Raw genomic sequence first — 12,134 nt, 5'->3', positions numbered from 1 at the left:
CTATGACATGTATGAGGACCTTCAAAGACTTGTGATGGACTTGATTTCCGCACTGGCAAAGTACCCCTTATAAGTGATTTATTTTGAGTATTATTTCTTACGCATAGTGTAAACTGTGGTCGATCATTGCCATAATGTAAGGACCTTCGACCGTGCAGTGTTCATACTGCAGAGCAATCTCTCCATCGGCTCCGATCATAAACTGTAACCAAAATACAACATCAGAAGTTCAACTTCAAGCTAGCTGACAAACCAGCAATTCATTCCTTACTTTACTAGAATCTCAAAGACACTTTAATATTTACCAACTTTGGAATGGCAGTCTGAAACAAGTGTAACAAGCTAGATAAGGGGCCCCCCCCCCCCCAAAAAAAATCTCCAGTGTCTGGTCTGCACATGCATCCCAGTAGCCATGCGCATCAGCAAATTATAATATTTTTTTTTCAATGTTAGATGATGTCTCAAAACCGCCAAACTCACTGCTTTGACTGGAATCCTGCTGCTGCACAAAACTTGTTTTTAGATGGGGTGACGATCGAGTACAAGCTTTATGTGGCTTCTCTGGGCTCCTATATATTTTGCACTACATTTAGTCGGGCACCATTTGCAGACGGTGTTGTAATTTTGTAATTTTGTAAAAGCGCATGCACAATGTTGATGTCGCTCTATAGTCTGACATTACCGTTTTCTCTGATATTTCTCTAGACTATGCAAATTTCCCAAAGAATGTTTGTGTCGGTCGAGATCGTAAATGGGTGCAGAATTCTCAAGTCTTAAGGCCTTACTGAGGTCACCTCAAGCTCACCCTGAAAGATATTTTTGAGAGTTTTAAGGGGATCGAAGCGTTATCTGCAACATCAGCCAACATTTGAAGAAACAAAAAGTAGGGGGATAAACCCGTGTCGCCGCACCATTTTGGGGGCAAGCTCCACAACAGAAACCCGAGACTTTTTTTGGCCTAACCAATCAATTAAGCTCGCACCTGTATGGTCTTATCAAACCACCTGTTGCAGCTGTTGGCTCTGCTTCCCCCGCCATACAGAGCCATCTTGGCACAGTAATTGGCAAAGCTCTCTACTTGCATCTGCCCGTCCAGCTCCGAGTAGACGGATTTGTCCAAACACACCATGAAGATACTTCTCTTGATCTCTTCAAAGGAAGCTCTGTTGACTTTGTCTAAGAGCGACAAAAACCAACAGCAAATAAAAATGAAAGACCGGTTCATGCCTGCAAATTTACAGCAAGCGTGGTTTCACAAAAATATTCAGAGCAAAATTTGCCTCAATAGAGAAACAATCAATTTTTTTGTGAATTTGCTGCACAAAACATGTTTTGACATCATAACTGTGTTTACTCCAAATTCTGAAGCGGCACTATTAATATCAAAATGGGAAAATCTTACAGATTAATCAGATTAATCAAGAAATGAGAACCAATTTCTCAAAAGCACTCTTTTTATGAAAGTCTTTGAGTAGTGAATTAAAAGAAGTCAGAATTGAAGAATTCGCGACCGAGAGAATCAAATCAAGCTAGTCAAAACTACTTTTGACACAGAGACCAACTTGAAGATGTCGTACTCTGTAATCAAATAGAGCATCATGCAGGTGAATATAAATGAATCGTAATAATACAACTATCATAAATATCTTCTTTGCATCTCTTCAGTCATAGAATACTGAGCATCTTTTGTTTTAAAAATACTGAAACGTTTTCTTTATACACCCTGTGTACATTTTCACCTTTTGACTGGTCACCTGTTTTTTTTCCAATGCCAAATCAAAATCTTGTTCTTCAATTGTTACCAAGTTGGGTTTACTTTGATCAATCGACAAGTTGCTTTCTTACCCTTGGACATCTTCTTGAATATCTTGCCCCACGTGTTGCGGTGTTCCGACGTCAGAATATTAACCGGTTCGGCAGGGAATGGCGACGCAGCAACAATCTCCTTGAGCTTTGAGTGGATCTCACTGATTGGCAGAGGCTTGCCTTGTGAGTCGTAAACAACCAATGAGAAGAGCTGTTAGAAAAAGAAAAGAAGCTAAGTAAACAAATGCACTGCCCTCAATGGTGCAGCTCTGAGCATGTGGGCTCCGTGCACCAACAAAAGAGGGCGCTTTTTCTACCACTTTTGAGTGCTCTGAGAAGGGGACACTCTGCGTACCGGTGCACATTGCACTGGTTTGCACACGAAGTACGCACGACTTCCTGAATGTATCAAAGCTAAGCCACAGCTTCTTTGCGTGAATGTCAGGAGTCGTCGGCGTGCGAATGAGTTCAAATGTCTCTTTTCAATGGTCTCCCAGACTAATCCCTGCCCCACATAGCTACAGATCACTCGGAATTTGCAATGGATGGACCGGGAACCAGTCTAGGTCTCCCCCAACTCTCCTTTTCTGGCTGTTGAAGGGGTACTTGTACACGGAGCAGGCTCATTGCAGAAGCAATAGCTCCACTAAAAGGACTCCGCGCACAAGTACCCCCTCAACGGTAACAGATGGAGAGTCGGAGAGACCACTGGGAGAGACATTCTAACACATTGTAGATGGCCCCAATGCTCACACAAAGACACTATGAGTATTGTGCACATTCAGAATATAATCAGTCGTGCGTACTTCATGCCACTCGACCACGAACCAGTACGTGCACCAGCGTTACCCTCTCACTGGGGGTCTTGAAAGTGGTCAGATAGCCCCCTCTACTGTCTGCGCATGAGGTCTATGCATACTCACTAGTCCGGTTCCCTGACTCCATTGTCCTTTGGACTTCAAAACTGGGGTCCGGTAACTAGCGGTGAATCTGGCATACATTGCCCGGAATTCCGGCCTTCCGGGTAATGTATGTTAACTATATGCATGAGGTGCGTTGGTCTGAAACCCGCCTCGCCTAGTGAATTCTAAATCACAACGGTAATGTCTGCACACAACCAGCCTGTTGCAAAATGGCAATAGGCCTGGCCACGAATGTGCAAATTTTGGAGGTAATGAGCTTTGATTTTTGCTGAATTTGAAGTCTCTCTGGCAAATATCATGAAGAGAGAAATATTGCTGTTCAATGTTTACAAGCTATGCAGTTGAAATGCTTGAAAGTTGCTGTCATGGAGAAACTGGTGATGTTGTGAACTTTTTTCGTGGTAAGACAAGCGTGAGTTTCTTGATAATCGTGAGTTCAATTACCGGCGTCCATGCACAAAAGTTGAACAGCGATTCAAAAATAAATCGTGATGCGCGCGCAGAGGCGATTCAAGAAAAGGCTTTTAATGAGAGCTCGTTACTGGTCCATATATCTTTGGGTGGGGGGGGGGGGTGGGATACAGTCTACGCATACTCACGTGATTGTTGTGCCCAATGACGGTGTGCCTGGGTGCGTCGGGTTCGTTGGGTGGGAAGCTGACAACGGAATCCTTCTTGACGCCCGGTACCCGGCAAGACGACAGAATCTTATGGTACCGATACATACAGAGCGGCTGACCGCCCATGTAATCATCTGGTAACGAGTTACTGTGGGATAATTTTTTTTAAATTGTTTCGATTATTGAAAAGTTTTAATTTTAAACAAAGAAATTGACTAGAGTGGCATTTGAACCTGCGACCTCCAGATTACAATTTCGGTGCTCTACCAACTGAGCTAGCTAGCCCTATGTCTGTGGTTCCCCATCTCGTCAGTGTCTTTGTTCAAGGATGCAGAAGCCATAAACCTGTATATGCCATGTAGCCAGGGATCACGCCCAAATTCACAATACTAGAAACACAAGCAATGTTGCAAACCTGGCAAATAGCAAATGAGGATCAGTTTTCCTTTACGATTTATTCGCAGAATTGAAATATTTTGATCATTCATTAAACTGTACCCAAGGAAGAGGAAAGAGTTAACATGGTAATCGTGTAGTTGAGGACCCTGTTCCTAAAAGAGAACAAAAACACACCTTTATGTTTTGGGACTTTAATGCCTAAACATTTGGCAAAGGTACAAGCAGGAAAAGTCACTTTTTGTGCTTGGAATCATGTAAATAGTTCCCAAGGATTATAGGATGCCATGTTAAATATCAGCCAGCTTAATTTTGTGGAAAGAGGGCAAGGTTTTGATTGATGACTTGAACAGAACTTGTAAAACATAACAGGTGTCCTAAACTACACGATTAGCGATAACATGGCCATTTCACAAATTGACAAGGTTCAGCCAAAGTTCATGCACTCTACAAATCTAAACAGCCTCAGGAACGGTGCGCCACTGAAGTACGATCAGCACAATTACGTAGTATTAACTCAATGATAGTTGTGTTCAAACTGAAAAAAAAAAAAAAAGTTTTTTTCCCCTGGAGATGTGGAAACCACACACTAGTTGTACAGACAAGGTTTCCAGCACTTCTAATGAAAACAAAATTCCCTGATGAGTTCTCCCTTTGCTTTTGAATGTTAATTTATACATCTTTCAAAGTCGTGCACATGTTTGTTTAACCCTAAGCAATTTTGCGAGGATGCAACCTCAATCCTGCAAAATCCTGCAACTGCCTCCATGTAAAAAGTACCTGCAGCCTCAATCCTGACAAAACCCTCCATTATTTCTTGAATGTGGTCCTTGGTGGGGTGACCACTGCCTCAATCCTGCAAAATCACTGTCAATATGTTGAGGCTGAGCCAGTGACATCCTGGAGCAGTGCGGAGGATTTCAAGTATAATCTAGGCCTACATTTATGCACGGCTGAGCATAAACAACACAAGGTCCAGCCTAAGACCTTGACACAGTGCATCCTCCAAAATCAGCCACACAATTTTGATACAGCCTCAATCCTGCAAAATTTTCTTTTTTGCAAAGACGATTTGGGAGCTTCGGGAAAGTTAGGGTTAAACTATACTCCCTTTAACCCTTACCCTACTAGACCCTCCAACGCATGCCAATATGTGCCTCAAGAAAATCTCCTATGTTTTTTGCATGGCCCTCCAATATCTGCCATGTCATTTCAAGGGTAACTGGACAGGCACTCCAATACATGCCACAGAGAACAATGAGAGTCCTCTGATAACAAAGTGAGTGCCCCCAGCTGGTCAGTATCAGGCACCCTCCAGGGCCTCCAACTCCTGCCAATTGGAGCCTTCACTGTTAAGACAAACTATCTGCCAATAAACTGCAGCTGGAGGGCATTGGCATAACCAACTGACATGCAGTAAACTACCCTCAGAGAGTAAGGGTTAATAGAACATGTACTTTTTAATAGTAATCTCATTATCACAAGGGAAATATTACCATACCTCATGCATATTCACCTCGGGCAGCTAAAATCAACTATCCACCCTCAACACCATGTAATATTTCTATATTGTTACACCATCAATGTTACAGTTAAAATCGTCGGACTCTTACCTGTCGATCAGCTGTTTGAAATCTAAGACACCGGCAATGAACCTGGCCGAGAATTCCAGCTGAGCGTCGACGCCCCTAAAGTCCTCGCGGGGGAAAACCACGCCGGGACTAACGTGCAACACCACGGGCGAACGGAACTCAAGATACGCCTTGTGTAGCCACCACTCTGCAAGCTGTAATTTGCAAAGTTTATACCAAAAAAGTTGTAACCAATCAAATAAACATTCTTTTTTTCAAATAAACTACAAGTCTGTAATTAAGAGCAGTATCCTCTCTGAGTGATCTCCTTGTACTATTTCCCAGGTTTGCAGCATTGCTGATGTTGCTAGCATCGTGACTTTGGGCGTGATCCCTGGCTACATGGCATACATGGGTTTATGGCTTCTGGCAGGGTTCGACCTTAACTTTTTTGTTCACTAGCCAGCCGGGCTACTGAAACAGCCTCTTAACTGGCCCGCGGGCATTTTCACTAGCCCGCATTTTTTTTTAGCTCAAATACAACATGGCGCATTTTCAGGCTCAACTCTGTAGCAATTTTGTCAGTGTTTTTAAATATAAACAGATCTAATCATTTAAACTTTTAAAACAGTTGAAAAAACGAGACACAAATTGATGAGGTTTTCTTTCTGAATTTAATGATTTATTTCATCCTGTCCTTTCATCTTTGCTGTATCCCAATAATATTTGGACTCACTAGCCGGGCTACTTAAGGGGTAGTTTGACTAGCCCGCCGTCGTTTTGACTAGCATTTGGCTAGCCGGCTACCGCTAATTTCAAACCTTGCTTCTGGCTAGCACCCCTTGAACAAAGACATTGCAAAATTGGGGAAATTGCTAGCATCAGGCTGGATAGCTCAGTTGGTAGAGCACCGGAACGGCAATCCGGAGGCCACAGGCTCAAACCACAATCCTGGAAATGTCTTTGTTCAACTTTGAAAAAAATAATTGTTCTTTTGTATAAATTTTTACAAAAAAAATGTAAAAAAAAAAAATCTGCAAAATGTACTTTATCTACAATTTTTGGTATTTGTGAAATTATAATCAATTATCGATGATTTACCCAGTTGTCCATCTTCTGGTATCTTTGGATCAGCGCCATCTGTAGTGACTCTCCATAGCCGCCTGGTTTGCCAAACTCAGTCACAATCTGAAAATCGAAGTATCAAATTTGTCAAATAAAGCATTGTGTTCCCATTATCCCTTTTTCTAAAGATTCCCTTCTGGGGTGATGTTTTTCTATTGTGAAAAAAGTGGGGTGATGTGTCCTGAAAGGAACATCACCCCACAAGGGTGGTATGGTCAGAACGGGTAGACGGACGGACGGACGGACGCCCGGACAGACGGACGGAAATTGGTATTACATAGGCTCGCATCTGCTTCGCAGCTCGCCAAAAATGAACTCTCCTTGGCAAACTCTTGGTGGCGCACTGCATTGTGAATCGCCCGAATTGAAAAGGACCAGTGTGTTTGCTGCCACCAACGTCTCAAAAGTCTCCAATTATATTGACTTGAGTCGTAGACTGTTCTCCCCCCCCCCCCCCCAAAGATATGGGCACCGGTAGCTAGCTCCCATTTGAAGCCTTTGATCGAATCGCCTCTGCGCGCGTGCGATGATCACGATTGTTTATTTTTGAATTGCTGGTCAACTGTGCATTGACACCAGTGATTCTCAAGCTCAAGCTCAGCTTGTCTTAACACAAAAAGTACACAAAATCACCAGTGTCTCCATGAAAGCATTTTCAAGCATTTCAACTGCATAAAAGTCTGCCCCGAGCCTATATGGCCCATCAGGCCGGCGTTTATCTCCGGTTTCCGTGGCATGAAACGACTGAGAATATTTCTATTCCCCTTGGACAGGATGCCAGTCCATCGCAGGTTACTCCCCAGCTAATGCTGGTACACATTTATACTCCTGGGTGGAGAGAGGCAAGTGGGGATTAAGTGCCTTGCACAAGGACACAACGTATGGCCGGCAGCTGGATTCGAACCCCTGACCTTCTGATTATGAGCCACGAACCCTTACCGCTAGGCCACACTTCCCACATTTCAACTGCATAGGTTATGAATATTGAACAGCAGTATTTCTCTCTTTACTGTCAAATTTGCCAGAGATACTTTCAAATTCATTAAAATTCCAAGCTCATCATTACCTCCAAAATTGCACATTCGTGACCAGTTGGCCTACTGCTATTTTGCAACAGGCTAGTTGCGTGCAAACATTACTGTTGTGATTTAGAATTCACGAGACCAGGCGGATTTCAGACCTACGTACATCATGCATATTAACCAGAATTCCAGGCCATGTATGCCCGATTCACCACTAGTTATCGAACCCCATTTTGAAGTCCAAATGGCAATGGGGTCAGGGAACTAGACCACTTGAGCCGATACAACTCTGCTCTACCCACCTTCTTTGTCGCCTCATAATCCTCCTCGCTCAGTATAGGCTGGACGGCCAGCAGGTACTTATACAGCGTCTGTTGGAGTGGAGGGACGGGCAGACGAGACAGGGACTGTTGGTGTGCAAACATCCGGCCTGGCTGGGCCTGCTTACGGCCCAGCATCGCGGCGGTCTTCTCTGCGGCCTTGGCCATGGGGCTGATGTTGGCAGATTGCCGCATCTGTGCACAAAATAAAAGTCAACTTTTCAGCATAGTTATAAAATTGGAAGCCTCTTGCTCTTGCAGATTGGAATGAAAAAAATCTGAAACTTCAAAGCTAGAACTATCTGTGGGGTCCAAAAGGGAAAAAATTCCATACTGGGCCACCACTCAGAGCTCCCGCACAAAGTCTATGGGCCATGACAGAACATTTGAAAGTATTATCAAAGAATTTTTGCACTCCTTAAACGGTGTTTCTTCATCAGATTTACAACTTTTGGTACTTTTCAGGTCATATTAGGGCTATGGAATATGAGTGGTGGCCCACGATGGAATTTTTTCCTAAACACTACATAAGGAGTGCAAAAATTCTTTTAAATAGGGCCTACTACTAGGCCTATAAGTAACTTTTCTGCCATGGCCCATAGACTTTGTGCAGGAGGTCTGAGTCGGTGGCCCAGATGGATCTCTCCGAAAATACGATGCATACCCGCATTTATTTAGTCTTAGCCCAATTGCCAACCAAACACACACACAAAAAGTAGCTGGAGTTACCCAGCCCTGAGTTTTATCATTGGGTTGTCATTTAGGGCTGGAGCTAGTTTTTCACGTAACCGAGCAGCCTAGGCAGGTCCCAAAAAAATTGCAACTGCAACTCACCCCAAACTTGCCTGGAATAACCATTACACAGGTCCTTGAAGTAAAAAAACGATCCACGATGAAGATTCAGCCTACAATTGCAGTGAAAAAAGGAGGAATAACCGCTAACCTGACAACCTTGCAGGCATGGCCAGGACCGCAATTGGTTTGTGCACACACAAAATTGTGTACAATGAATGGCGGTCGGTTACCAGGCTGTCAACTAGTCGTTTTTGCCGGCTGCGCTGGCTGTTGGCGCATGACGTCACGCGGAAGACTGTTTCATGCACTATCGGTTGCGGTTCCAGTACCGCAGCTGTGATGCGAGTGGTAATCCTCATATTAGTGCATGAAACAGCAATTTCTTTTGGGACCTGCCTAGGCTGCTCGGTTACGTGAAAAACTAGCTCCAGCCCTAAATGACAACCCAATGATAAAACTCCGGGCTGGGTAACTCCAGCTACACAAAAAGTACAAACATGACAAAACGTAGTAGGGTACTCTAGGGTACACTGCACATTTCAACATGTTCAACCATGGAGGAATGTTTGTCAAAACTCAAAACAATCAATCAACAACATGAACAATGCAGCCACAAAAACATTTGTCATGAAACAAAAGAGGAGAACAATTGACATAAATAAACCTCACTTACAAAATGCCTAGCTACACTAGACAGCATTGCCGCTCTTTTTACAGCCTGATGAGGTTTAAAAAGGGCAAAATGTTTGCTTTTATAAGTTTTAATGTTTGTGATAAGGAGGGCCGATTAATTGCACTGCAGATAGATCTATGCTAGCCCCACTAGTGTGGCCGTCGGTATGCTGCGCTGAACCTAAGGTTCAGCGCAGCATACCGACGGCCACACTAGTGGGGCTAGATCTATGCCAATTATTAACCCCTAAAGTACGGGTTATAATGGGGACATTCCTCCACACATAGAGCAAGTGGCCCGCATGACTGCACAGCCTTTGTGTGGTAGCGGGACTGCACAAAAGCAGCAGCTGTGGAACTACCCACTAGCCATGTGCCATGGCATACCATGGCAGAATCCTGGTTGGTTGACCTCAATAAACATGATGGGTGCGCGCCTGCAAATAAATTCCCATAGACACTAGTGCTAAATGTCCATACTTCAAAATTCATTAAAAAATACTCAGAACTCTCACAGGTATTCAAGCTGCACAGAAAAATGATGATCAACATGTCATCTTTCATTTTCTTTTCAATTTTGGGTGGGTTGACCATTGACTTTTTGAGATATTCTCACCCAAATAAGAACACCCCTAAAACGAATGATGTTTCCCAAACTGGAAAAGTAGCCATTTTGAAAAAGAATCCCTCCACAACATGGCTAAATAGCGCCACTTTCGGGCCAGATTGCATCCAAAATGCTCAGAATTGGAAACTCCAAGTCCAGGCCAGAGGTTCAGTGCCACATGTCTTCAATTCCCCAATTCCATGGTTCTCAGAACTCTCTAATATAGAATATTTTGAGGTATAACTTTTATTCATGAGCTCGGCGGACAGATTTTTGGCCTATTTACAGGCGTGCACCCTGCTATTGATCAACATTCTCAGCGCTACAACATAATAGTACTGTACTATCATGACTATGCGTCATGCTCCATTGCACTCCCACTTCGTGACCGCGTAGCCGCCAACAGGGTGGTTGGTTTGGACATGGAGGAAGGTCCTCCATGGTTTGGACCAAAGGTTTGGACTTGAACAATTTTCAGCAACTCCCATTCCTTTTGTGTTGCTTCGTTCTCAAGCATATTCAAGGGGACTCCCACTCCGTATCCGCGTAGGGTGGTCGAGCGCATGGCATATGCATGGTTAAAGGTGAAAGGTCATATTCTTGAGTAGACTTGTTTTAGTCGCCCTTTAGTTTGAAGTTTTCTTTTTGAAGTTTTCTTTATGAGACTCTTGAGGGCGCAATTAAATTAAGAGGTCAAATTTTGTAGCAGGGCCAGTGGGTCGAATTTTCCGGGCCAATTACCTCTTTTTCTGAAGGTTTTACCTGCTAAAAGTTAACGTGCCTACTGATAAGCGTGCGATTAAATTGTCTTATGATTGGTCAGTATGATTCAATACACGTGGCAAGGTAATTTTGTTTAACTTGGCCAAGTCCTTTGTTAACTTTTTAGTTTCAAGTTCGCACTTTCAACCACAGTGACCGTTTTAGCCGATTTTCGGCTAACTTGACAGAATGGGGTTTTTTTGGCAGATTTCTGGCACAATTCTGCAAAAATGGTAATTTGAAAAAAATGGTACATTTTTTTACAAAAACTTCAATCTTTTTAAACAAACCCTTGCCAAGGGGCCTTGCAAAATAGGACAGGTTGCCTGGTGTAGGTGCTGAGGCTTGTTGGGAACCGGATTTCGTCGTGACGCAACTGTGTTTTGCCTGAAATTTACGCAATTTCCACATTACGTTTATGTCATGTATGTGGTTATAGATTGTTTATAAATAATATAATTTGAACATTAATTAAGGCAATTTTACAACATCTGCATGTGATATAAGGTGTTACTGTTAGACTTTATGTATTTCAAGTAATTCTGGGGAATTTGGCAGATTTTTGATAAATCCGACAGATTTTGGAAGTGCATTGAGCAGATTTTAGTCATGACCTTACGGTCACCCCGCTTTCAACTCTTGTGAGAACTTTGCTCTTTGTTTGCCATGTTAATGAGAAAGTGACAAATTAAAACGGGGGGGGGGGGGGGGGGGGGGGCGTCCGAAGCCTTTAAAAAACCCTTCTTACATGTTCAGAAATGGGTCACGGTGAATCAGGAAATGGGTCCATGGCCATAAAAAAAAAAAATTCTGAAAAAGCAACGTTCATCCTGTTTTTTTCTCCGGCATCAATGATATATTTTTTAAAGCCGATATGGGATACAGTGTTGCTGTTGCTATTAAAAGGCCCCAAAATGTCGTCAGTTGAGACAATTGCCCCTCCCTTCCCAATCTGGGGGGGGGGGATGAGTATTTGCCTTTGCTTTCAACACATTTGTAAATGACAGACTTGTGACAAAAGCTTAACTTAGGATGGACTATTTATTAAAATGCATACCAACAAAATATTTATGGTAAATGTGGAACACTGACTTAATCCATTGCTGTTCACCACTGTGACTGGTTAAAGTTAAAGAGGTTGCGGAATGCTCGAAGACATTTCCGTCATTTTTCGGGTATATGTGATGAAATAAAAACGACTATTGTTTCTGTCATAAAATGAGTACAAAAGGTACTTTTGAGAGCTGTTTTTCAAGTCCTGTCATGCCTGTTTCGACCCGAACGTGCAATTTGTGTAAAAGTCGTCTTTGCGGGCAGCAAACAAAACACAGTAATACACAGTGACGTAATAAACAGGACTCCCGATGCAGAGTAGCATAAACGAGTCCTGTTTATTACGTCATGATTTACTGTGTTTTGTTTGCTGCCCGCAACGACGACTTTTACACAAATTGCACGTTTGGGTCGAAACAGGACCTGAAAAATAGCTCTCAAAAGTAACCTTTGTACTCATTT

General features: G+C 43.1%; 1 protein-coding gene across 1 annotated transcript in view; it reads right to left on the bottom strand.

Moving 5' to 3' along the window:
• The window catches only part of LOC119720248 (carnitine O-acetyltransferase-like), a 31,134-nt gene that overhangs the window by 5,172 nt on the left and 13,828 nt on the right, over window positions 1–12,134 (bottom strand). Inside the window, exons 2-9 of the mRNA XM_038189869.1 lie at window positions 9,252–9,296; window positions 7,766–7,978; window positions 6,418–6,504; window positions 5,359–5,531; window positions 3,329–3,497; window positions 1,846–2,017; window positions 983–1,176; window positions 102–202 (exon numbers count right to left, since the gene is read on the bottom strand). Coding sequence (XP_038045797.1) covers window positions 102–202; window positions 983–1,176; window positions 1,846–2,017; window positions 3,329–3,497; window positions 5,359–5,531; window positions 6,418–6,504; window positions 7,766–7,978; window positions 9,252–9,278 — 1,136 coding nt within the window. The 5' untranslated portion in view covers window positions 9,279–9,296. The remainder of the gene's footprint in view (window positions 1–101; window positions 203–982; window positions 1,177–1,845; window positions 2,018–3,328; window positions 3,498–5,358; window positions 5,532–6,417; window positions 6,505–7,765; window positions 7,979–9,251; window positions 9,297–12,134) is intronic.

The sequence above is a fragment of the Patiria miniata genome, unplaced genomic scaffold (assembly GCF_015706575.1).
Source record: "Patiria miniata isolate m_02_andy unplaced genomic scaffold, ASM1570657v1 HiC_scaffold_9, whole genome shotgun sequence".
In the NCBI taxonomy this organism is placed as follows: domain Eukaryota; kingdom Metazoa; phylum Echinodermata; class Asteroidea; order Valvatida; family Asterinidae; genus Patiria; species Patiria miniata.
This window is presented reverse-complemented; position numbering and strand designations above follow the sequence as displayed.